At 40.0% G+C, this 26,177-nt stretch overlaps 1 protein-coding gene across 1 annotated transcript in view; it reads right to left on the bottom strand.

The window, feature by feature from the left end:
• Positions 1-7,257: 7,257 nt before the first annotated feature.
• Positions 7,258-26,177, bottom strand: part of dnah6 (dynein, axonemal, heavy chain 6) — a 199,709-nt gene continuing 180,789 nt past the window's right edge. The window contains exons 64-68 of the mRNA XM_048620328.1: positions 24,188-24,373; positions 18,432-18,504; positions 15,387-15,538; positions 11,813-12,035; positions 7,258-7,574 (exon numbers count right to left, since the gene is read on the bottom strand). Of these exons, the coding sequence (XP_048476285.1) occupies positions 7,471-7,574; positions 11,813-12,035; positions 15,387-15,538; positions 18,432-18,504; positions 24,188-24,373 (738 nt within the window). The 3' untranslated portion in view covers positions 7,258-7,470. The remainder of the gene's footprint in view (positions 7,575-11,812; positions 12,036-15,386; positions 15,539-18,431; positions 18,505-24,187; positions 24,374-26,177) is intronic.

Genomic DNA, 26,177 nt, shown 5'->3' on the forward strand with positions numbered 1-26,177 from the left:
AAGATCATTTTTAAACTTGAGGATGGCTGTATATATGACATGGTAAGTCCACCTTTTATTTTATAAAGTATTGTTATGATTCCTGTAGAGACAGATTAAAAAAAGAATCTCACGAAAATTAAACTGATGTCCAAGATTTAATTCTCTCTCTGTGCCCTGTTCTCAAACAAGCTGAGCCATTGATATAAGAAAAGAGTCTGACTATTCTGGATCTGGGGGCGTGGGTGATAACTGGAGTCAAGGCCTGACAAATGTGGAAAGAGTACAGGGGCATCTTCAGTCTATTCGAACGATGTTTCAGCTTTAAAAAAATCATAAAGCAAAAAGAAACCCCCCAGGCCTCATCCCTTTAAACTTCTTAACCCTTACACATTCCCCATGCCTCAACCATGTCACTTTGTACCCACCTCCCATAGTCCCTCACCCTCCATGCCAACCTATGCTCCCTCTGTCACCTGTGGCCCTTTATACTCTCCACTACAAATTATGACCACCTATTCCATGGCTTTTTTATAGCTCTTCCATCAACCAATGCCTTCATCAACTCAGAGTTCACAGAGCTACCCAAATAATCTATTATTCCAGACTACGGAAAGCACATTAAAAATATAGATACAGCAGTTTAGGAATTCAGCTGTGTTTTTGGTGCTCCCAATATCCTATCTTAAATTTTCTGGCCCTTGGTAATGTGATTGTGAAAAAATAATGAGATGGGTCCTTCCTCAGTGAAACATCATATATGCAGTGAATGCCCTTCGCGGACCTGATTCTTCCTTTTTATGGTCGATATTAAGCACATCATTGAAGTGTGATGAAATTTTCAGCTTGAAGAGTGCCAAATCAAATTCCTACAAAAATGGAGACAGGATTGACAACAGTTATCCAACCAATTTAATGTTCAGTTGAAAAATTGTTATGAGATTGCAGCATGTGTGACCTGCAATTGTTTCATATCCATGGATGGCCCAGTAAGAATCTGATAAATGCATTTTAACTAATTTGCTGTTAAATGTTCTATCTGGATTAGAAATGTCCTCAAATGCCAATTTCCATAAAATGAAAAAAGTGCAGAGTGCTACATTAAAATGTCATGCTCGTAGAAGAGCTATGCTGTCAGGGAAGAAAGACATTTACTGGACTCCAGTGTACAGCCACTAGCATATGGTGAGTTTCAAAAGTAACTGACAAATGCAAAGTTTGAAAAAAAATGTTAATGTCTCAAAGCAATTCTCAGGTGTGTGATTTAGCTGTGAAGTTGCATTTGGTAATAGTCTTGAATGCAGTCACAGCACCATAAGTGAAATAACAAGACTGTTTTCTAGAATTACCTCAAGCTGACAGATTCAGGAATGGAAATGTGAGATTTCAAGGATAAGGGAATATTAAGGTCTACCTACACTGGTAAATAAGGCAGATGGAAATGTACACATAGAGCTATTTACAGCATTGGTGGGGTGAATTTGACAGATAGAGTATTACAGCATGGAAACAGGCCCTTCGGCCCAAACTGGTTCATGCTGACCATGGTGCCCACTCAGCTAGTTCCAATTGCCCACATTTGATCCATATCCATCTAAACCCTTCCTATCCATGTACCCATGTAAATGCTTTTTAAATATCCAAATGTTTTTTTTAAAAGATAGTAGAAGTTAACATAGAGCCCCTACATGGACATAATTTTAATACTTTCATTGAAATAATAGTGACTACTTCAATAACTGTAACATCAGGGAAACAAGGAGTGAGATATTACGGACACAGGAAAGAAAGAAACAGATCGACTTGTGGGTACCACACACGAGTCTTCTTTTGCTGGATCTTTGAAAGAGCTAATTAATTTGGGTGGCATGGTGGCTCAGTGGTTAGCACTGCTACTTCACAGCGCCAGGGACCCGTGTTTGATTCCACCCTCGGGTGACTGTGTGGAGTTTGCACATTCTCCCAGTGTCTGCATGGGTATCCTCCAGGTTCTCCGGTTTCCGCCCACAGTCCAAAGATGTGCAGGTTAGGTGGATTGGCCATGCTAAATTGACCATGGTGTTCAGGGATGTGTAGCTTAGGTGGGTTATTAGGACATGATTCAGAGTGTGATACTCCAAGGGTCAGTGTGGATTTGTTAGACCGAAGGGCCTGTTTCCACACTGTAGGGATTCTATGATATTCAATTAGCTCCACTACTCTACTCTTTGTCCAGAGACCTGAAATTTTTCTTCCCTTTCAAGAAATTTAGTTCATTTGTGCATGTAAGAACATTGGCATTTACATGTATTGAGTGGGTCAAAGAACAGACAGTGGAGATTACACTTGGGACACAGGGAGGCAAAATTAATTCTGGGGTGGGCAGAGATAAGTACAGTTCTTATTTCCAACTTCTTTTACCCCCTCTTCCCCATTATAAACTATTTCAGAGGGAACTCTCAATGTCTATGAGTGAAATTGGACACCATTTACAGAGACACCTGGATAAAAAAAAATTCTAGATTTTATAGAATTTGATGCGAGATGTCCTACGTTTGACGACTAAGATGTCATTTTGTTGTCGTTATTGGTAGGTTATTTAGCAATTGCATCAAATGGAAGGGTTTTGCAATGCACCAAGACTCATGACATGCAGGATTCTTGCCTCCTTTATGTTGCTGATGGATTTCACAACACTGGCAACTTCAATCAAATTAAACCAAGTGGCCTTGGCTGCTGTTTTAATTTTCTGGCAGTGGGCTGAACTTGAGGTTGAGAAAAATCCAATGCAAGCCAATATTACAAAATCAAACTGGAACCACTGGACTGTTTAGGCTGGATGAACATTCAGCTATGATGGCCAGCCATCTCTAGCAGGGAGACATCTTATAATGTCAGTTGTATACATTGTTAACAATATTAAGGATTAGATTTGTTTCATATTGGCATTTATTGATCCACTGATACCAAGTAGGGAAGGATGACGTATTTAACAGAAGATAGCCCTGGTCTTGATTAAACAGTCTTGGTTTACTACATAGTACTTAGTCGCCAGTTGCTTTCCATCTAAGATATATGATTGTCTTCTGTTTATCTTAAGTTGCATTTGAAGTTTAAGGTAATGTTGCCATAGTCCTATTGGACCATAGGGTTGCTCTGTCATTAAAAAGAGATACAACTGGTTGTGATTTAATCTGAGGCATCACCATGCCTCAGGTGAGCAGAGATTGAGGAGAGTCCATCATGGTAACTTCAGCCGGTGTGTGAATTTAACCCATGCTGTTGGTAAAGCACCATTCCAGCCAACTGAGCTAATCAACCTCCAAATTACGTATGGTTTCTACCTACATGCAGTGAACAACTTGGGAATGACACACCACACAACTCTGGCAAACACAGAGAACTGTCTATAATTCTGGTTAGTTTCTGCCAGGAACTGTTCTTTATATACTGATACGTAGAGCATTTTTGTAATATCAGTTCACCCTTCCAGATATTAATGACTATTTCAGGTGCTTACTGTAGATCTTGGGGCTGCTAGAACTAACTCCTTTATAATAAATTGCTACTGCTAGGAATTAAGTAATTCAAGCACCAGCAGTGCAGCAATACAAGTGTAATATTGTTGAGGCAAGATGGCTGCAGAGCAGGACGCTCCTGATGGAGCTCTTCTGCTCTGTCTGTTTATTTTCTCAGTTTCTCTTTTTCTCTCCCCTTAGCCCTGGAGGTGAATCCTAGAGCAGCAGCAGTGGCTCCTGGAGCAGTGTGTGGTTTGCGAGTCCTGGAACAGCGAGGACAGCAAGCCCCGGAACAGAGTGTGGGGAAGCAGCCCTGGAGAAGCGCACGGACAGCGAGTGGAGACCAGAGCAGGGAAGGCAGTCCTGGAACTTACCTTGGAGCAGTTGAGTGCCAGTACGGAGCAGACTAGATGCTTGGTGCAGAGCAGGAATGGCTGTGGCACTGGTGTCTGGCATGGGCGGTCAGACCACGTGTGGAGGCCCTGAGCTGTTGCAGTGTAATGATTATTTGAATTTTTTTTAACCCGACTGTAATGTCAATCCTTTAACGATGTCTTATTTCTAACTTTTTAAAAAAATCTTGTAAAGTAATGCAACTACTTTTTATTCCTCTTTTGTATCCAAGATTTCTACCTAGGTACTTGTACCTAAGATGGTGCTATAAGAGGCAGACATTGTAAAAGCTCTTCACTGTACTTCTACAATTGAGTACATGTGACAATAAAGGATATTCTATTCTAATATGAATTCAAACATAGCTTTTTGAGGGAGGTTTTAATTTGCATTGCAGCTTGGCCTTCATGTTTAATAATTACATATCAATAAGCACAAAAGTTCATTGACCTGACCATCGATGAAAATTCCCCAGGCAAGGAGGTGAATCTGCAGAACTCATTGTCACCGAAAAATGTCGAGGCCAAGGCATTTGAGTTACTTAAGACAGGGGATCAAAAATTACAGGGAGAAGTCAGGAGAATGCGGTTGAGAAACATGTCAGCCATGATTGAAAATGGTACAGCAGACTCAATGGGCTTAATGGCCTCATTTTGCTCCTTTATCTTATGGTCTTATAAGGGGAATCAGGATTGTTTGTGTGCAGGGAGCTTAATCCTCTGAAATCGATGTTGGGTTGGAATCTCAAAATCACCTGTCCTCCTCTGCAATTCTACAGGGTGGGATTGCAGGCAAACAGGGAGCTCCGTTGGATCTGTTGGGTAAGTAAAGTAGCTAAGAAGCGCAAGAACAGTATTAACTCTCAATTCTGCATTTCCTAGCCAAGGCAACCATTTTTTGACTAGTCTGAAATTCATCAGTCTCTGAAGCAAATGCAGAATAGGAGGAAATTGTTTCATGAAACTGAAGAGCTGGGAAAACTTTGATCAGTCACAAGCAAAAAATTTCAGCCACAGCCAGGAGAGAGGCTGCTATTCAAAAGCATTTCATCTGTCAGAATGCAATCACTACTTGACAGATGATGGCTAACTTCTTCAAAGGATTGGCCATGGCATTGTCATATTGTCGCCAGATTAGTAATCTGGATGCCCGGAGCTAATGCTTTTGAACGTGGATTCAGATCCTGTCATGGCAGCTGGTAAAATTAAAATCTAACTTAAGGAACAGTTACCATGAAACCACTGCCAATTTTTGTTTTAAATAAAGCCCATCTCGTTCACTAATATTCTTTTAGGAGAAGAGGGCAGAGCAACACTTCTGGAGATAATTGTGAGACATGAGTACAAGTGGACAAAAAGATGTACATTGGGCAAGTACATTGGTTGGTCAGGCAGGAATGTGAAGGGTGTACAGAGAGCGGGGGGAGGTTGAGTGAAGATGCAAGACAGGTTTTCCTGAGAAGCACTGTGTAGGAGAATGCAGTCACATTAAGAGTAAGAGGGTACCTGCAAGTGTTATTCCACTCACCTGCCATGCCTACTGTTTATTTGGCTTCTCCTTGTGCACTGACTCCAGCTTGGATGTACCATATTCCTAATGTTGACTTCCTTCTTCGATTTCCTCTACAACAGGATCTCCAGGCATAAGAGGAGATAGAGGAAGCAGGCTCTCCAGCTCTTCCCTACAGTCCTCCACTCACAAACGCCTCAAAAATCTGAGCACTGGTAATCCATGCCTTTGTAATCTATATAATAGTTCCTTTGACAGATTCAATGTGCCAACCCAACTGAACTCCCTTATTGATTGAGGAATTCAGCGGTGGGATGTTTACGCTGCCATTCAGGGAAAGAACCTGGACGGAGTTTCCTAATCAGTACCAAACCCACAGATCATCCTGCCGTCGCATCAGGGACTAAGTGCAGAAGATTCTGTCTATGATCTCTACTTTGCACTCCGCAGATCCTGCTATTCCTTGCTGAATGTCTCCAGCATTTTCTGTTTTCATTTCTGCCTCTAGAGGCATGCATTAAAGACTGATTTCCATTTCTCATCTGCATTTGTGCTGCTCACCATAATTAAAGAAGAATAAAGTGTCTAGAGGATTCTTAGTCACAGCAGTCTTCTTCAAATTACAGGGGCATCAGTCCTTGTAACTTGCTTTCTGCAGTTGTGGGCAATAGCTTGCAAGTTCATGGAAATCTCACAAAAATCTCTCACGTCAGCAGGTAACTTGAGGCAATTTGCAATGGACCAAACTAATTATTGAACAGTGCAAATATAACAAAGTGTGGAGCTGGAGGAACACAGCAGGCCACACAGCATCAGAGGAACAGGAAAGCTAACGTTTTGGGTCAGGACCCTTCTTCAGAAATTCTGCCTGGCCTGCTGTGTTCCTCCAGCTCTACACTTTGTTATCTCTGACTCCAGCATCTGCAGTTCTTGCTATCTAAATGAACAGGGCACGTGGATTTACTCCAAATCAGACTGTAACAGCCAATGATCGGAAGGAGGACTGGCACAAATGTTCCATCTTGATTTTCTTTCAAAGAATTGTAGTATTATGGACCAGTGCAAAGGCCTTTCAAATATATCAAGTCAACCCTAACTTTTATTTAAAGGCAAATATAAGGTGCTGTGTTCCAGATGTAATCTAATTGGTTACATTACTTGGCTTTAAGCAAAACACACTTTATTATTACTTTACCCTACAGTTAAAATACAAACAAAAGAAAGAAGAGTAGGTATGATTTTAACTCTATTGGAAAACTTAACAGAATAATAGATTACTTAATGACTAAACAGTAATATCTCATAAACACACCCTTGGCAAATGCAAATTCAGTAAATTAGATTGTCTCACATGCAGTTTTAGCTGACAGAGAGAACCTAAGCTTTTTAGCAGTAGCCAAGAGATGTAATTGCTGCCACAACCAACTTCACAACCACAACAACCACTGAAAGCTAAACTAAAACTCTGGTTCTGTGGAAATCTGTCACTACCCATTCATGCTGCTTCTACTGTTTTAACTTAACAAAAAATCCCTAAGGGCTCACAAGCTGTTTATTTTATTGGCTTAGAGGAGACAGTTCATCATCTATAGCTCAAAACCGCTCTTCAAAGAAAAAGGGCAAAATATTCCTCTTAAAGCTATAGTATCATCGCAGTAGGTAATTCCAAATGAGAAAAGGTCTGTTTGCTTAGTTCTACATTTAAAATAAAACTGCTTCACGAAAATCATTTGTTTGATTATTTATTGAAATGTTGCTAATAAGACACAGATTATTGCAATATGTTACCTAAGCAAAGCAAAATGCATTTAAGCAAATTATACTGATACTTATAGTAAATTAAAAGTTTCAAAATAAAAGAATCAATCTTGAGGTACAATAATGTAGTGATTTTAAAAAAAGTTAAATATAAAAACTCAAATAGCTATATTTGCCATAGGAGAATAAAATAAAATAAGAGCTAAAGTGTATACAAAAGTCTATCCAAAATAAAGATTCCAGTCCTTCTCCTTCTTAGAAAGCTATTTTCAGAATTATTTACACAGAAATAATTCCTAAACAAATGACCTGGCCTGCACAGGTATACCAAGATTTAATCATTCAGCTGGCAAAGCAAAGCAGCTCCTTTTGAGATCCAATAGTCACTGTCCCTTTTTGATGGCAATAGCACAGTCACAACAAAATTTGTAGAATGACCTGCAATCAGACAAATAGAAAAATATACCATGTTATATTGAGTTGCAATGACCGAAACTCGTTAGGTTATCCACAGAAGCATTTCAGCATTTACTCCCTTCACCACTGATGCAGTGGCAGTAATGTATGCCTCAATAAGATGCACTACATTGACTCACCATGAATCATTCAACATCACCTTCCAACTTTTACAGCCTATAAAGGACAAGGGCAAGAGCAAGAGATATATGGGAAAACCACAACTTGCAAGCTCCCCTCCAAACCACTCATCTGTTTCCTCCGCTGTGAAGATCAATGCAAAATATTGGTTTAAATTATCTGCCATTTCCCTGTTCCACATTATTAATTCCCTTGTTGTATTATTCAAGAGTCCCACGTTTTAGCTATTTTTTTACACCTGTAGAAGCTCTTGCTCCTTGTTCTTATATTTCCTGGCAATTTACCTTCATAACCAATTTTCTCCCTCTTTATTAGTTTTTTTAATCTTCTGCTGTGGTTATTATTTTAAAAAATCATAATTATCTGGGCCACCAGTAGTTTTCACTGCTTTGCTGTATTTTTTGATTGAATGCTTTCCTTGATCACTTTTGTTAAACAGGGGTGGTTCATGTTATCGAGTCTTGATATCATTGTTGCTTCTCTTTCAATGGGTCAAAATCCTGAAACTCCCTTTCTAAGACTACTGCAGGTGTTCCTACAGCAAATGGTTCAAGGCGGCAGCTCATCATCATCTTCTTGAGGGTGAGTAGGAATAGAAAATAAAAGCTGAGCAAGCCATTGATATGCACATGTAATAAATGTAGAGGATACTGTATTCCTGCCATTTCAAGGATATAATTTAATCTGGCAGTCAGGCATCATCAACCACAAAAGCCAAATATCTGTACTGCATTCAAATTGTCAACTCTAATTAGATTACATCTTTATTTCCATGAAGAAAAACATGAAAAATTGGGAACAAAAATCAGAATATTGCAGATGGTGGAGGTCTTGAAATAACAATGTCAACCACTGCACTCAGGAGATCACAGGAGCGTAACCTGCGACAACAGGGGGGCCTGGTTGATGTTCCAGATTGATAACCTCTCATCAAGTTTGTTGATGTGATGGGTGAACATTTTATAAAGAAATTCAGGGTCAGGAAAGGATTGTCTAGGAGAACAATAAATGTTCTGTGATTGAGTGGAGAGCTGTGTATAATTAAATGAGAAAAGTGATGATTGTGTATGACAGGGAGCAAGACAGAGAAAGATTAGAGAAAAACAAGATGTAGCCAATAACCAGAGTTGTCCTGAAGTGTGATATGGAGGTGTGTCTGTATGTGTGTGGGTATGTGTCTGTGTCTGCGTGGGTTTACTGCTGTGTGTGTGTTTGTGTCTGTATATAAGTGGGTGTGTGTCTGGGTGGGGGAAGAAGTGGGTTTGAAATGGGTAATAATGCAAATAGCGTAAAGTACCAGGAGCAAGTTATAAAATTGTCCTTCTTTCTCTTAAACACAGTCTCTCAAGACCAAGGATGATTTTCTTCGGCTCCAGAGTATTAGATCTCCCCCCACCACGCTGGAGATTATGTAACGTTCTAATCCTGGACCTGAACAAATGTCTGAAGAAATGTGGCCTGCTATAGATGTTGATCTGATTCAGTGTGGGACTGTACCCTCAGATGTTACTAAACAATGTTACTGAGAGGGAATGCTGACACTGACCAGGGAAATTGGAAAAGTATATTTCTAGACCAGTAACTATTGTTAACTACATAAGTGAGCAATCTTTCCTGTATAGTTCTTCAAAGATTTCCCATAATGTTCATGGCTTCCTTTATTTGAAGTCTTTGTTGCAAAGAAAAATCAGTTATCTCAAGCGTCTCCATTACTGACCAAATGAGTGCAGAAATGGCAATTTTCTCTTGGTGTTTGCAATGAAACAACTGGCTGGCTAACTGTGTTTTGTAATCAAAAGTGAAATGGATAGGTGTTTGCTGGGAATCGTCACAGGATGTGGCCTATCAGATAGAAATAATTCAAGGTGCAGTGAAGTACTCTAGCAGGGCCAAGTTAGTCTGAACAGATTTTTTTCTGAGTTGTACATTCTATATAACACTATCAGATGAACTTCAGGCCTTCAGTGTAACAAAAGGCCTCTCTGAGAAAATATTCAACAATTAACAACTGTATTCAAATTTTCCATTGAATAGCAATATGTTGCATTCATTTTTTTCTTACTGATGTCCTGTTACGCATGTGACTTATACCATAAGTAGAAAGAATTCAAGATGGAGGGTCAAACTAATCTCTCAACTTGTAATTTTTTGATTGATTGCTCTCTGGTTCTTAACATTTTGGGACTGGTAAATTTGAAAAAGCAATATGCTTGCTCAAACCTCTGCTATTTTACTGGTTCCACTCTAACAGTTTTCACTTAGCTGCTGTCCTTATTTTTGAGTGATACAGTAACTGCTTCTTCAATTGTGATGCATTGCTTTTTGGCACAAATTTCAAATCATAAATCAACAGTGGATTTGACACAGAAATTTGTATACTGTACATGCAATCCACAAATTCTGATGCCTAATATGCATACTGGGTGCAGTTTTACATACAGCAATAAGTATTGTGAAGAATGTGTTTTGATTTTGCTGCCCAAATCCTTACATTCAGCACCACGCTTGCACTAACTCCCAAGTACAACAATCAAAATTCAGAAAGCGTACTGTTTCAAGTCATTTCTGGATTAAAAACAAAATTTGTGTTAAGGAACAATGATTTTGAAGACATATAACAAAACAATTTCTTGAGTCATAGAGTCATACAACATTGAAACGGACCCTTCGGTCCAACCAGTCCATTCTCAACATAACCCCAAACTAAACTCCTCCCACTTGCCTGCTCCTGGCCCATATCCCTCCAAACTTTTCCTATTCACGTATCTATCCAAATGTCTTTTAAACATTGCAATTGCATCTGCATCCACCACTTGAACAAAAGTAAAAGAAAAACAAAGAAATCTAGCTCTAATTGATTTAGCTGTAAATACCAAACACAGCAAATTGTCTTCAGCACAATTGCCAAGTCATTAACATGCAGCAAAAGCCACCTTTCAATGGCCATTCATCAGGAATGTTCCAATTAGGCAAGGCACAACTAGATTTGCAGTAAAGAAGTTCACACTGTCACATCAGTATGGCATATTTTCCGTTTCCCTGAATAACCTATCCTGTTAGCTCTCCAAATGAGATTGCTAATTAAATTCCAGAATGGCCAGACGTTTTTATCCCAGAAGGAAAAACCAGAAAAAAATGTCATACTGTACTTAATGACTGTACTTAAACCTCCAGTTTGCTTCACAAGGTTTACTGTTACTCCTTTCTGGGATTCAACAATCCAAATGCATTGGCACTAAAAATCAGGTTGAAATTGTCCCAGAATAATGTCAATCAAAAGATATTTTGGATTGGATTTGAGAGGAAAAAAGATCTTTCTGCTGATCCACTCTGACATTCCATTCCAGAGAGATGAGGTTCAAGTAGACATACCCACGGACCAGGTTTTCAAAGTAAGGTCAGCAACTTAGATTAGTCCCAGCCCCTGTGCACTGCCTGCCAGGTACCAGTAGTGAAGGCAGGTGGGAGCCACATTGGTGGCTGCCACTGCCTTGCTGATAAGAGCAAGCAGCCCACCACAGGATCAGTAGAACCCAAGATGGAACCAAATAGCTGTGAACTCAAAGTAAAAGGTTTGGTGGTTATCTTGGTGTAAGTTGGTCCATGAAGCTTCAGATCGCTACAAAATAAAAATAAACTTTGCGATGCCCACTAAGATGCATCGGACTGCTAAGTTCAGTGTTAATAATTTCGCTGGACCCTTTTGTACCTCCTGAACAAGCTTAATGGGCCCTTAATTGGCACAAAGCAGATTTTTAATTCTCTCCCTTCTGCCAGCCCTTCAAAAACTTCAAACTGTTCTATATACGACAGGCTCCCAAGACAACTCCTAGGGCTATGATTCTGAAGTCAGACCTAGGCCTGTATCCAACATCACAGCCATTGAAAATCCAACTTGCTGGACGAGAATTCTGTTCACATACCACTGCTTCTAGCGATGTAACACAGAATTGACTCACAAGGGAGTGGGCAGGCAGCACTTGCTAACTGTTACCTGTGCAGCCGGCATGGCATTTCTCATTAGCATTGCATGCAAGTGAATTTCTTCCCTCATCATGGAGGTAATTTGAGTATAATACCTGTGGTTGACAGGGTTCCTGCTCGGGCCCCAGTTTTGTAGAGCGGTGCGTGATACAGTGATGAAATTGGTTCGTAATTCTGTGCAGGCTCAAAGTGCACAACTGGTAAAACAGCATGCATCACTTTGGGAAAGGCATCTTCCAGCACCATTTTTTTATCATCCCAGCGGCAAGCATCCATAAACATTCCATGGACCAGTACACCATCTTTAGGGGAAGGTAACTTGTGGAAAAGAGAAAACAAAGATGCATATAAATAAAATATTAAAGTTAATATTGCGTGAAATCAAACTATATAATAGATGTAATTTTGATTTCTTTTTGACACAGAATTGAAGATTCCTTAGAAAAAGGTGCCAAAGCTTTTCAAAATTCAATGGAAAGACAAAATTTTATTTTTATGATGCAAAGTATCATTCTGATAGAGGCTCAGTTTTGTCACAGATATGATATCTAAATTAATATTTTGATGATTCTAAAATTGACGTCAAGTAATGAAGTCTGAAGGAAAAATTCTTCATTTTTGACGGAGAGTAGGTTTCTCGGATACGAATCCATTCCGGTATTCACAATATATGTGCTGAATACGAAGACAATGTGTAAGCTGTGGGGTGGAAAGCCAGAATGCTAACAAATGGCATTGTGAAACAGAAGGCAGACAAAGTGGGGGAACAGCAGAATAAAAATGTCATAACCGAGGTGATTGCATTCATTAATGGGATAGACAATATTGTTGATAGGGCACTTCAGGAATGGTAGGATAAGCTCACATAAAACTGTTTAGACTGAATAGCCTGGTTTGGTATGGTGTACACTCTGTAATATTGTAATATTTATCAGAATTTAAGAGAAAATGTGGAACTTCCTATCAGCAACCAGAAGATCCCGAAACACATTGCTCTGAAATGCCACTGCAGACACTACAGTCTATCAGATTCTCCTGATTTTCAATCCCTTTTCATTTTAATACCCTGGGACAATAATGCCAAGGCCATCACAAATTGGTCAGCTCCTATATAGCTGGTTGTGGGAATAGAGTACTTTTTAATATTACTGTACGAATATTCCAGAAAAAAAAGGTAGGTGCGCAGGAATCAAAGGGAAGACTGTTTTTTTACACAGGAAAATGCAGTGAAACCTAGTACACTTTCAGTAAAGTTAGAAATAATATCTGGGAATATGTACTATTCACATTTACACTACATTTTCTTGTGGATATATAAATATATAAGATTTTTAACTATGGTATTTTATGTAATTAATGGTTGCGTGTAAATGTACATTATTGGAATCTAACAGATTTGGTCTTTGAAATAGAAGAGGTCACCTATTGACTGGTTTATTTTTGGCTGTGAGAAGGAGTGCTTTTGAGAGTTTCTTAATTAGCAAGTAAAAATAATTTTTCGAAGAGATAATTGGAGATGCATTTACTTACAAAAAGTGATCCACAACTGGAACCAATTTCCACAGTCATAAAGTCATACAGCATAGAAACAGATTCCTTAGTCCAACTCATCAGTGCTAACCAGACATCCCAATCTGACGTAATCCCATTTTCCAGCATTTAGCCCATATCCCTCCAAACCCTTCCGGTTCAAATACCCATCCAGATGCCTTTTAAATGTTGTAAATTTACCCACCGCCACCACTTCCTCAGGCAGCTTGTACCATACACATACCACCCTCAGGTTTTAAAAAAAAGTAAAACCTTGCATTTATTTTGCCCCTTCCTTTCTCCACTCTCTCTGCCAACTTCCCAATCTTCTGAGATATCTGCCCTCTGTTTATTCTGGCCTCTTGAACATTTCTGATTTAAATTGTTGCATCATTGCTGGCCATGCTTTCAGTTACGCCTCAAGCTCTAGAATTATCTATCTAGACCACTGTATTTCGCTTTCCTCCTTTAAGACACTTCAAAATTTACCTCCCTGACCAGATTTTTGCTCACCTGACCTAATATCTCTTTATGGGTCTTGGTGCAATATCCTGTTTTGTAATATTCCTGTGAGCTGCCTTGGACGATTTTTAGTATATCAAAGGTGCTAGATCATTATGAGTTATTACATCATATGTATCATTGGCCTTGGAACAGCAATAGGGTTAGGCAGTTCCAAAGAAGGGTCACTGGACTTGAAAAACTATGTTTTCTCTCCACAGATGCTGCCAGACATGCTGTATTTCTCCAGGAATTTCTGTTTTTGTTTCAGTTGAGATGCTTGTTTGAAATTTGAAACAAGTAGAAAATTCCTTATTAATTAATTATGTTAATTATTAATTATGTTTTTCACTGACATGCATTTTACTACTTTACAACCACTTATGGAAATAAGGTTGCAACCCTCCAGAATTGGCTGTAGTCATCAGGAACTGAAGGTCCATCTCGTAGGCACTGCTGTGTACAACACTGGTGAAAATTCATAGGAATACTAAAGAAGATAGTTTACTTTGAACACTTCTCTGTACCAGATATAAAAATATTGAAAATGGGGAAGGTTTGTTTGGCTGACAGTCAAGCATCAACCAATTAGAAAATTATATTTTAGCACCCTGACTGGCACCAGAAAATAGTGCATCACTGTTGGTGGATGTGTTGGCTGATTAATGGCTGGAGTGTGGAGGCAGATCACAAGGTGAGATCTTCAGAAATTGACTTAATCAAAATTGGCAACCCTGCATGGAATACTGGGTAAAGCTTCATTTCCCCATGGCATTTTGGTAGAAATTTACAAAGAAATTTGTTAATAAGTATATTTACGATTTGACCAAACTTGGTGTCCAGTGAAAGTTCTCCATCACTATTTAAAAACTATCTTTTAATTTTAAAATTAGCAGTCCTAAGAGGTAAACTAAATTGGCTTTTTGTTTTAAACAGGGCACAGACAGAAATATGGGTGAAGATATGACTTTATTTAAATCCTTTTCCATGGTATAGAACATTAACTGTTTAGTTTTCTTTGAGAACTTCCATAAATCTTCATTTAAAAAATCTCCGAAACCTCAGTGACCCTTCTTTGGAACTGCCTACCCTTATTGTTGCTCTGAGGCCAATGATACATGCGATAGAATAACTCATAACAATCTAGCACCTTTGATATACTAAAAATCGTCCAAGGCAGCTCACAGGAACATTATGAAACAAAATATAGCTCCAAGACCCATAAAGAGATATTAGGTCAGATGACCAAAAATCTGGTCAGGGAGATAAATTTTGAAGTGTCTTAAAGGAGGAAAGAGAGATAGAGTGGTCTAGGTAGATAATCTCTGATTAACCATTAAACCCTATTTAACACAAACCATATCAAGACTCGACCTTGTCTAAAAGGTAGTAATCCTGTGTTCTATTAATTCTACTTTTTTCATGATACTTGCCACTCCAAATTAATTGATTTTTTAAAGGAATACATTGATGTATCTTTATAATTCATACAGAAACTTAAACTTTCAAATAGTATAGTTACCAACAAGTGATGAAATAGCAATATTACATAGGTAATGTAGAGGAGCTGTGATTCTATTACTGGATTGATTGCATTGTACAACACTGGAACATTGTTTTATAGAAAGCTGAAATTACCAATTCATCCATTGGAAGCACCTCCCCAAATTTTATGGTTTTCATAGCTTCTGCTACTTCCATTGCATTCCGGTACACAGGAATAACATTATAACGAAAGCTAAGTTCATCAATTGGAAGGTTGTATTTCCTGGCATGGTTCTGAAGTGTGCCTGAAACAGAAAACAAAATACATTGTCGTAATTGGTGTGAGTTCCAATCTGGCAGATCTTCCCTTCCTAAAGCCAGCCTGCCAGCTATAAAGGAAAGTTGAGTTTTCATTTGTGGCGAGTGAATAAAACATTCACAAGGCATAAGGCAAAATGACAACCTCCAGCATATTTTAATTTTCTGAACATTTGCATGTTTGTTCATTCAAAGGTGATACACCTGCTGTACACAATGGCTAAAATAATGCCTGAAGAAATTTACTTGCAGCCTCTACATGAACATGTTGCAGTATTGGGTCATTTTTCAACTTTGCAGAACAGAATCATTTAAATGGTGAAAAACTACATAAAGCTGCAACACAAAGAGACTTGGAGGTACTTGCGCACTAAAAACAGGAAGCTGGCACACAGATGCAGCAGGTTATCAGGAAACATAATGGAATGTTGGCCTTTATTTCAAGGGTGTTAGAGTATAAAGTTGGGAAGTCTTACTGAAGCTGTACAAGGTGCTGGTGAGATTACACCTGGAGCGCTGTTAGCAGTTTTGGTCCCCTTCTTGAAGGAAGGAGATCATTTCATTGGAGGCAGTTCAAAGAAGGTTTAGTAAAATGACTCTTGGTGTAGAGGGGTTGTCTTATGATCAAAGACCAAACAAGTTGGGATTCTATTCACTGGAATTTAGAGGAATGAGAGATGCTCTCTTTGAAACACAAGGTGGCACGGTGGCTCAGTGGTTAGCACTGCTGCCTCAAAGCGCCAGGGATCCAGGTTTGATTCCAGCCTCATGCGATTGTCTGTGTGAAGTTTGCACATTCTCCCCATGTCTGCGTGGGTTTCCTCCAGGTACTCTGGTTTCCTCCCACAGTCCAAAGATGTGCAGGTTAGGTGGATTGGCCATGCTAAATTGCCTGTAGAGTCTAGAGTGTGTAGGTCAGGTGGATTAGCCATGGGAAATGTGGGGTGAATCTGGGTGGAATGCCCTTCGGAGACTCAGTGTGGACTTGTTGGGCCAAATGGACTGTTTCCACACTGTTGGGATTCTGATTCTGAAACATATAGGATTCTTAAGGGGCTTGACAGGATAAATGCTGAGAGGATGTTTCACCAGAGGGCATAGTCTCAGAATAAACTGTGCCAATTTAAGACTGAGGTAAGGAGGAATTTCTTCTCTTAGAGGGTTGAGAATTTTTGGAATTCCTTGCTACAGAGAGCAGTGGGGGTAGAGTCCTTGTGTTTTTTTAAGATAAGATGGATTGATTCTTGATCAGGAAAGGAAATCAAAGGTTAGCAGAAAGGGCAGGAGAATGGACATGAGGAACGTCAGATTATCCATGATCCTATTGACTGGCTGATCAGGGTCGGGGAGGCCGAGCGACCTACACATGTTCCTATTTCTTACGGTTTTATCCTTTCTCCATTTATCTCAGTATGTTTTGTCACTTTTGCAAATATGAAAACTTTACAATGACATCTAATCTACTCCTACTAAAGAGATTGGAAGTCAAGGAACTTGGAAGTGTGGTTATCTCTGAATTGTCCTTTGAAATAGCCTAGCAAGTCATTCAGTTGTACCAATCGCTACAAAGTCTCAAGGAAATGAAACCAGATGTGTTACCTGATGTTGACCTCGGCACCGGAAAAGAAACCAGCAGAAACAGCCTTGTTAAGGCTGCAAAATCCTCCTTACTAACATCTGGCGGCTACTGTCAAAATTTGGAAAGCTATCTCACAACCTATTCAATCAACAGCCTGACACAATAATACTCGTGGAATCACAGCTTACAGACAATGACCCAGCCACCACCATCACCATCCCTGGATATGTCCTTGCCCAACAGCAAGAGAAACCCATCAGAAGTGACGGCACAGTGGTATACAGTCGAGTTGCCCTGGAGTCTTCAACATTGACTCCAGACCTCATGAGGTCTTGTGGCTTCAGGTTAAACATGGGCAAGGAAACTTCCTGCTGATTACCATGTGCTGTCCTCTCTCAGCTGATGAATTGGTACACCTCCATATTGAACACCACTCAGAGGAAGCACTGACAATGGCAAGGGTACAAAATGTACTCTGGGTGGGAAATTTCAATATCCACCACCAATAATAGCTCGGCAGCAGTACTACTGATCGAGCTGGTTGGTTCGTAAAGGACATAGCTTCTCGACTTGGTCTGCAGCAGGTGATTAGGGAACCAACAAGAGGGAAAATCACACTTGACTTCATCATTCCCAATCTGCTGGCTAGAGATGCATCTGTCCACGACAGTATCGGTAAGAGTGACCACTACACAGTCCTTGTGGAGACGAAGTCCGACTTTCATATTGAGAATAACCTCCATTGTGTCATGTTGTGAGACACTATCATTGTGCTAAATTGGATAGACTTTGAACATATCTAGCAACTCAAGACTAGGCATCCATGAGGCGCTGTGAGCCATCAACAGCAGAATTGTACTCCAGCCCAATCTGTAACCTCATGGCCTGGCATATCCCCCACTCAACCATTACCATCAAACCAGAGGATCAACCTGAAGATGAGGTGTCAACCTGGTGAAGCTACCAACCAGAACTATTTGCATGCCAAATAGCATAAGCAGCAAGTGATAGACAGAGCTAAGTGATCTCACAACCAACAGAAACAGAACTGCTTAGTGTGCCAGATGAAAACTGCTGTCATCCTCAGAAATGTTTTAAAAAGCCTCCAGCCTATTTCAAAAATTCAAACTACTTCTCTTACTCGGGTTATTTAATTTAACTTATTTTGCAGTATTTTCGTCAAATGTTCCTTCGTTCAAATAACAAAGAAAACATGGTCACTGAGTATTAAGCTCAAACTTAATTCAAAATTAAATAACAAGCCAATAAATGTTTATTTCAAAAAATCTCTCTGGCCTTACCTGTCAGAAATCCCTGAGGAAAGAAGAATCCAGAAATCCAGAAAGACTTCGGTTGTCCTTGTTTGATCCAAGTCTAAAAATGAGGCAAAGGAAAAATTCAGTTCTGTGCAATTATTTCCATACATAATAGCACTTGGTGATTCGCATTAACCCACTGAACTGAATACATAAAATCACACAGACATATTTTGATACAGTCAGTCAACCTAATTTTGAACTGTTGTATGCTTAGTTTAATCTTCTCTTATAATTAAAGGAGAATTCACTTAATGTTGCCTGACATGTCAACATGAGATAGCAGGTTTTATTTATAATTCTTCCTGTAGACTAATTCAAATCAAGAGATTAGCCAAATTAGCTGATTGCAGTCAGCTTGATAGTAGAAGTACTTAGAGTGGGGCTTCCCAAACTATGGTTTAGAACTTTGATGGAGTCATGAGCAGAAATGTTGCGGTTATAAGTTCCAAGGCAGAGACAGCTGGTTCAGAGTGCAGTGCCACGTACCGCACCCTTCACCCCTCTCAGAAGTGTCTTATCTCTCACTACTTGTTCTCACTACATTGCTCTTCTCCAGTCCTGGTCTCAGAGTCCCACCAAAGAGCCATGACTATTTTAAAGCCTGACTGTTGAAAAGGTTTGGGAAGCATTACACTAGAGGAAGTAAAGATGGTAATATCACTGGACTAGCAACATAGCATTCCAGGGTCTGGTCTTTGGTGGCAATGGTCCAAATCCCACCGTGGAAACTGGGGAAATTTAAATTCAATTAATAAAGCTGCAATTGAAAACTAGTCTCAGTAATAGTTACTAAAAATAGCCAAGTTAATGTAGAAAGGTTTTTATCAGTAAGGGGAAATAGCAGGAAAGTGAAGTTAAGAATTATTAAATCAGCCAAGATCTTATTGAATGCCACAGCAAACTCGATGAGCTGAGTGATCTACTTCTGCACCTACCTCATACATCTAATGCAAAAAAATCTAGTTCACTCATGTCCTTTTGGGGAAGTAAATCTGCCATTCTCACCTGGTCTGGACTAGTTGTGGCTTCAAACCTACGGCGATGTGGTCAATACTTAACTACCCTCTGAACTGGCTGTACAAGGCACTAGAGAAATTAGAGATGAGCAACAAATGCAGAAAATGCCAGAGATCCCACAAAAGAATGAAAAAAAAAGCCTCAGTTTCACTGAATAAAGAGTAAATTTCACCAGTGTTTCTAGCCCCAGTTGCTTTCTAGTGACAAAAACATAAGTTGCTGAAAAAGCTCAGATCTGGCAGCATCTGTGAAGAAAAAATCAGAGTTAATGTTTTGGGTCTGGTGACCCTTCCTCAGAACCGAGGAGCTTTCCAGTGAACTGTGTCAAAAATATAGGTTCAGCAGTCATCTTATGAAGACAGTGCATAGTTACCTTCCAATCCAACATGACAAGATGACTTACAGACTCCACTAGAAACGCACTATTCTCTCCCATTCTCCATGCTCCCTTTCCTATTGATAGCCCTGTATCCCTGATATTTCCACTTATCCCTGTTTCAATTGAGCCCCCTTACGCAAATATCAGTATGTCCAATTTAGCTCCAGACTGAAAATGACCCTGCCCTTAACCCTATACCCTCATTATATAGAAGCCAGAGTTACCATCACATGTTTAAATTCTCTGGAGCTCCTGGTCCCCTCCCATTTATTATGAGGTGCCAGCCTACGATCTGCAAATTCCCCCTAATTGTGTGAGCATTCCTTCAGAGACTATGACGACAGTACTATGAAGTTCATCTCCAGACTGGGTTGCTTGCTTTCCCCTTGACTCCATGGGCAGTCCCTTGATATTCCCCCTGACCCTTACTGATGAAAGCCCCAAAACTGTCAATGGCCCAAAACCTCAGCTCACTTGCCATGACAGCCCAATGAGTTCTACCCATCACTCCCGACTGATGCCTCAACAGCGCCTCACCTAACCTATCTGTAATCCCTGAACTGCTTACATTTAACCTGCAGGACTGGCTGTTGCCCAATCTCCGAACTGCAAAGACACAAATCCCTAGACTCAGATGGGAACAAGTGCTTGTCTGAATGTGACCGACTCCATGGACTATAATCAGATGAGACTGTTGCAGGCTGACAGCAGCGTATTGATGTGGTGAAAATGGTGATTTTATTATGTGGAGTTGCATGGATTAAGGGTTGAGGAGGCTGGTGGCCATGGACCATGGGCCAACTGTATGCTGTTGCATGATGGCCAGGCCAGCCATTTGGCAAGGCGAGGCTGCCAGGTACCCACTCTGTTTCACCAGTTGGGTTTTTGTGACATCCAGTTTCTCAGGGGAGCAGTGGAGAATTGATAATAGGATGGAAATAAGATGATTTGGGGCTTTAATGAGGTGCAAATGCATTGAAATAAGGGAGTCAGCACTCACAGACGAGATTCTAAAATATTCATTGAAGGCTTGAGAGAAGAAATTTGGGATAACTTTTCTCAATATCAAGAATCTGATTTTTCATTCTCGCCAATGTCATCACCATACTCTATAATTCTCTAGCCGCACAGGGAGGGAGAAAATCAACCCATTGTTTTTGTAGCTAATGGATAGAGGTGTAATTGGACTTAGTTGATTCATACTTCCTGATGTTTAATAGATTAATAACATACACTGTCAAATTCACGTGTAATAAATGTTATTTTGCTGAGAATCCAATTTCAGCTGGTTCTTAATTAAGCTTTTATTTCACTGGAGGACTGCATGTCGTTGGCCCACGGTCCATGGCCACCATCCCCATGACATTTAATCCATGCAAATCCACATCATAAAATCACCGTCCTCACAACATCAATATGCTGCTAACATACCTGCCACAGTCTCATTAATGGTTAAGTCTACTCTGGATACACTTTGACACAACTTATGTAATGTAAAAGAAACACAGCTGTCAATTTGAATGTGGCAAGATCCACAAACATTATTAGGTAAGTGAACAAACATTAGGGACAGAATATGAATTGGCAGTCCATTGAAAAGAGCACTGGATGTGATGCAAACATGGGACAATGAGCCCAAAAGATGTTGTTTGTTAGAACAATTTCACCTTTCACCAGCTGTAGTGATGCCCATTGAACAATATAATTTGGCTATGACTCCAAAAGAAAAGCGAAAGACATAATGGACCATGTGGTCTCTTTCTGTGCTGTAAACCTTTGATATTTTTGACACACTTCTTTTGTTTCAATTGTATCATGAGATCTGTCTGAAAGGTCAGATGGGGCTTTGATTCAACATCAACTCTAAAGAATTGGCATTTCCAACAGTGCATCACTCCCATAGTTCTGTACTGGAGTGTCAATCCAAATATGTACCTTTGAAATGTGACATGATCCAATAGCTTTTAAGTCAGAGGTGACGGTGCTAAACACCTGCCTCAGAAGAAACAGTTTGGTTGGCCAGACTTTTGTTCTAGGGAAGGAGTGCAGCTGGAGGTTGGGTGTATATTGGAGTATGACATACTCCTCACATCTATTTACAACCCCATTCACATCCCATACACACTCCTTGTTAGGACTGAGTGCATGCACTTGTTGGATGAGAAAATATAAATGCTTCATTTTGTACAAATCTAATTTAGTTTGTAATTGGCACTAAACTGAAATCTATAGTTTACGTTCTGTGGTTGCCAACCTTCAGTAGAGTTTTAATGAGACTTTCTGTGAAAGAGCAGCTTAATTAAGAACAAACTGAAACTAGATTCTCATCACGAGTCAGTGAGGATTTTGGCTTAGGAGCGTTAAAAACTAGCCAACTTCATGTGACTTAGCATTTGAGTGCAAATTACAGTGGAGTATTGAGTTAAGGATTAACGTAGTGAAGTAGAAGAGGGGAAAGAGATGCTCTGTGGCTTTTACTTTTTCTAAACTTTTTCAGCTCATGAGTTCATTCTTACTATGTTAGCTGGTAAGTAAATAAGGTCTATGGGGTTTCTCAGGTACAACAAAGTATAACAACTATGGAAAATAATAAAATGTATTAAAATACAACAGAATATCTAACTGAATAAAATAATTAAGTAGTCTCTTGGAACAGATTATGGTAGGCAGATTAGGTGGTGTCACATTGCAGCATGTAGTAGCATCCTGGATGCCGATTTGGTCTAAAGTAATCACATCTGTGGCAAGTGTTTGAAATTCGAGCAGCTTTTACTCAGAGTTTATGAGCTGGAGACTGAACTGTAGACACTGTGACATGCTGGGGAGAGGGAAGGTTATCTGTATTCTTTGCACAATGACGCAGCCACACATCCTGGGGTGGTCATCCGAGTTGGTCAGTGTTCAAGGACAGTAAAGTGTTATTGTGAATGAGGTAGATAGGGGACCTATAGAGCAAGTATACAGGAGCCTCGATTTTTCCAACAGACTTGAGGTTGTTTCAGCTTGTCTGGATGAGAACGAGGGCTGCAGGGTTTTGAGTTAACTGACTGTGACACCATGGTATAGGAGGCCATTCAAAAAAGATTAGTAAGAAGGCACGTAGTGGTAGTAGGGAACAATCTAGTGAGGAGGACTTGACACCTTCTCTGCAGGAAAACGCATGGTTCCAGACAACTGCTTGGTGCCAGGGTTTAGGACATCTACTCAGGGCTGGAGAGGAATGTGAAATTAGGAAAAGTAGGACCCAGATGCCATGGTTCATGTAGATACAAATAACATATGCAGAACAAAGAAAGTGGTTCTGGATTGTTAGTTTGAGGAGCTAGGTGCTAAATAAAGAAACAGAATCTCAAAGGTCATAATCTCTGCATTAACAACTGAGTCACTAGCAAATTGGCAAAGGACAAATCAGATTAGAGAGATGAACTTGTGGTTCATAGACTGGTCTGTGAGAAGTGGGCTTTAATTAACATAACTTTCAAAAGAAAACAGATGAACTGTGACCAGAAATAAAAATAAATAAGTATGACCTAATAGTCATTACACAGAGACATGGCCCCAGAATAACAAGGTTTGGGACCTGAATCCTGAAGGGTACAGGGCATATAGGAAAGAAAGGAGAAAAGGAAAAGTTGGTGGGGTGGTCCGTGAGTTAATGATGGCATTAGCAGAATAGAGGGAGAAGACCTAAGTTCAGGAAACTAAGATGTAGAAACAAATTCATAGAATCCATAGAATCACTAAAGTGTGGAAACCTAGATCTAAACCCTACCCTTTCCCTGTAACCCTGTATTTCCTGTGGCTAATGCACCTAACCTACACATTCCTGAACACTATGGGCAAATTAGCATAGCCAATCCACCTAGCCTATCTTTGGACTGTGGGAAGAAACCGGAGCACCCGGTGGAAACCCACACAGACACGGGGAGAACATGCAGACTCCACACAGACAGTCACCCGAGGGTAGAATCAAACCCAGGTCCCTGATGCTGTGAGGCAGTAGTACTAACCACTGAGCCACCATTTGAAATGAGAAATGATAAAGGCAAGTAGTCACTTATAGAACTGGTAGGCAGGCCCCCTAAGAGCAACCACATAACAGGGTGGAGTATCTAGGGTGAGGAAGTAATGAAAGCTTGCCAGAGACGCATGGCCAAAAACACAGGGGATTTTAACTAACATATAGGCTTGAAAAATCAGATGGGTAAACATAGGCAGGAGTTCATAAGATGTTTTCAGGATAGCTTCTTAGAATAGTACATTCTGAAACCGACCAGAGAGCATGCTATACTAGACCAGGTATTGTGGAATGAAGTTGGATTAATGTTATATTATGTCTCACCGCAATAAACTCTGTTCTTAATATAAAATCTTTCACCCATGCTCCCAAGGGCTTGAGTGAGGGATAAGCTGCATCGGCCCAAAGAGATGGAACCTGATTGTTTAGGAAACTGGTGTATGTCTTTTCCACCTCTTCAGACATTACCACAAATCCAGCGATGGCTTTGTTCAGTGTAATTAAAGAGTCCTGCAATGAAAGGCAAATAGATGTTCAAAATGTTTATTTTCATTCTTATTTGTGGATTAAGTCAGAGAGTCACTTAGCATAGAAAACAGACCCTTGGTCCAACTGGTCCATGCTGACCAAGTTTCCCAAACTAAACTAGTCCTACTTGCCTGCATTTGATCCTTATCCCACTAAATCTTTCCTATTCATGTACCTGTTCGACTACCTTTTAAATGTTGCAACTGTACCTGCATCTACCACTTCCTTTGGCAGTTCATTCTACATATGAATAACCTTCTGCATGAAAAATTTGCCCCTTAGGTCCCTTTTAAATCTTTCTCCTCTCACCTCAAAATTCTGCCCTCTCGTTTTGAACTCCTCTACTTGAGGGAAACAACCTTTGCTATTCACCTTATCTAAGCCCCTCATAATTTTATAAACCTCTATAAGGACACCCCTCAACCTCGTATGCTCCAGAGAAAAAAGTTCCAGCCCATCCAGCCTCTCTTTATAACTCAAACCCTCCCATCCCAGTAACATCCTTGTAAATCTTTTTTGCACCTTCTCCAATTCAATAATATCCTTCCCAAAGCAGGATGACCAGAACCGTATATAGTACTTCAAAAGTGGCTTCACCAACATCCTGCACAACCACATAATGATGTCCCAACTCCTACACTCAATGGTCTAAGCAATGAAGGCAACAGTGGCAAATGCCTTCTTCACTTGCACGGAACTTGCACAGCAGAATGCAGAACAGAATAGAATATTCTTTATTGTCACTTCTATTCCAGTACAGGAGTACAGTGAAAAATTTTTACAATGGCTGCCTTTTAATGGTGCCATCTTAAGTACAAGTACTTATGTACAAATCTTAGAATAAAAACAAAATAATGTTAGACAAAAGAGGATTAAAAGGTAAGGATTTACATGTATCTGCATCCTTAGGTCTCTCCGTTCGACAACACTCCCTGGGGCCCTACCATTAACTGTGTAAGTCCTGCCCTTGTTCCACTTACCAAAATGAAACACCTTGCATTTATCCAAATTAAACTCCATCTGCCACTCCTCAGCCCATTGATCAAGATCTTTAGATAACCTTCTTTACTATCAACTATACCACCAATTTTGGTGTCAGCTGCAAACGTATTAACGATGCTTCCTCCACTCTCTTCCAAATCATCTATATAAATGACAAACAACAGTGGACCCAGCACCGATCCTTGCAGAACACCAGGCCTCCCATCTGAAAATCAATGCTCCCAACACCACTCTGTCTCTGACTGTCAAGCTAATTTTGTATCCAATTGGCAAGCTTTCCCTGAATCCCGTGTGATCTAACTTTACTAATGAGTCTACCATGCGGAACCTTGTCAAAGACTTTATTGAAGTCCACATAGACAATGTCTACCGTTCTTCCATCATCTATCTTCTTGGTGACATCCTCAACGTATTCAATCTAGTTTGTGAGACACAATTTCCCATGCATGAGGCCATGCTGACTATACCTTATCAGGCCTTGCCTCTCCAAATGCATGCAAATCCTCAATCTCCTGCAAAAACTTACCCACTATTGATGTCAGACTCACCGGTATACAGTTCCCTGGTTTTTCCTTATAGCAGTTCTTCAATAAAGGCACAGCGTTAGCCATCCTCCAGTGTTCCAGCACCTCACCTATGGCTACAGATGATACAAATATTTCTGCTAGGGGCCTCCCAATTTCCTAGGATACACTTGATCAGATCCCAGAGATTTATCCACCTTTATGTTTAAGGCCTCCAGCACCTCCTCTTCTGTAATGTGGACTGTTTTCATGACATCAAT

Source organism: Rhincodon typus, chromosome 3 (assembly GCF_021869965.1).
Source record: "Rhincodon typus isolate 14 chromosome 3, sRhiTyp1.1, whole genome shotgun sequence".
NCBI classification, from domain to species: Eukaryota; Metazoa; Chordata; class Chondrichthyes; order Orectolobiformes; family Rhincodontidae; genus Rhincodon; species Rhincodon typus.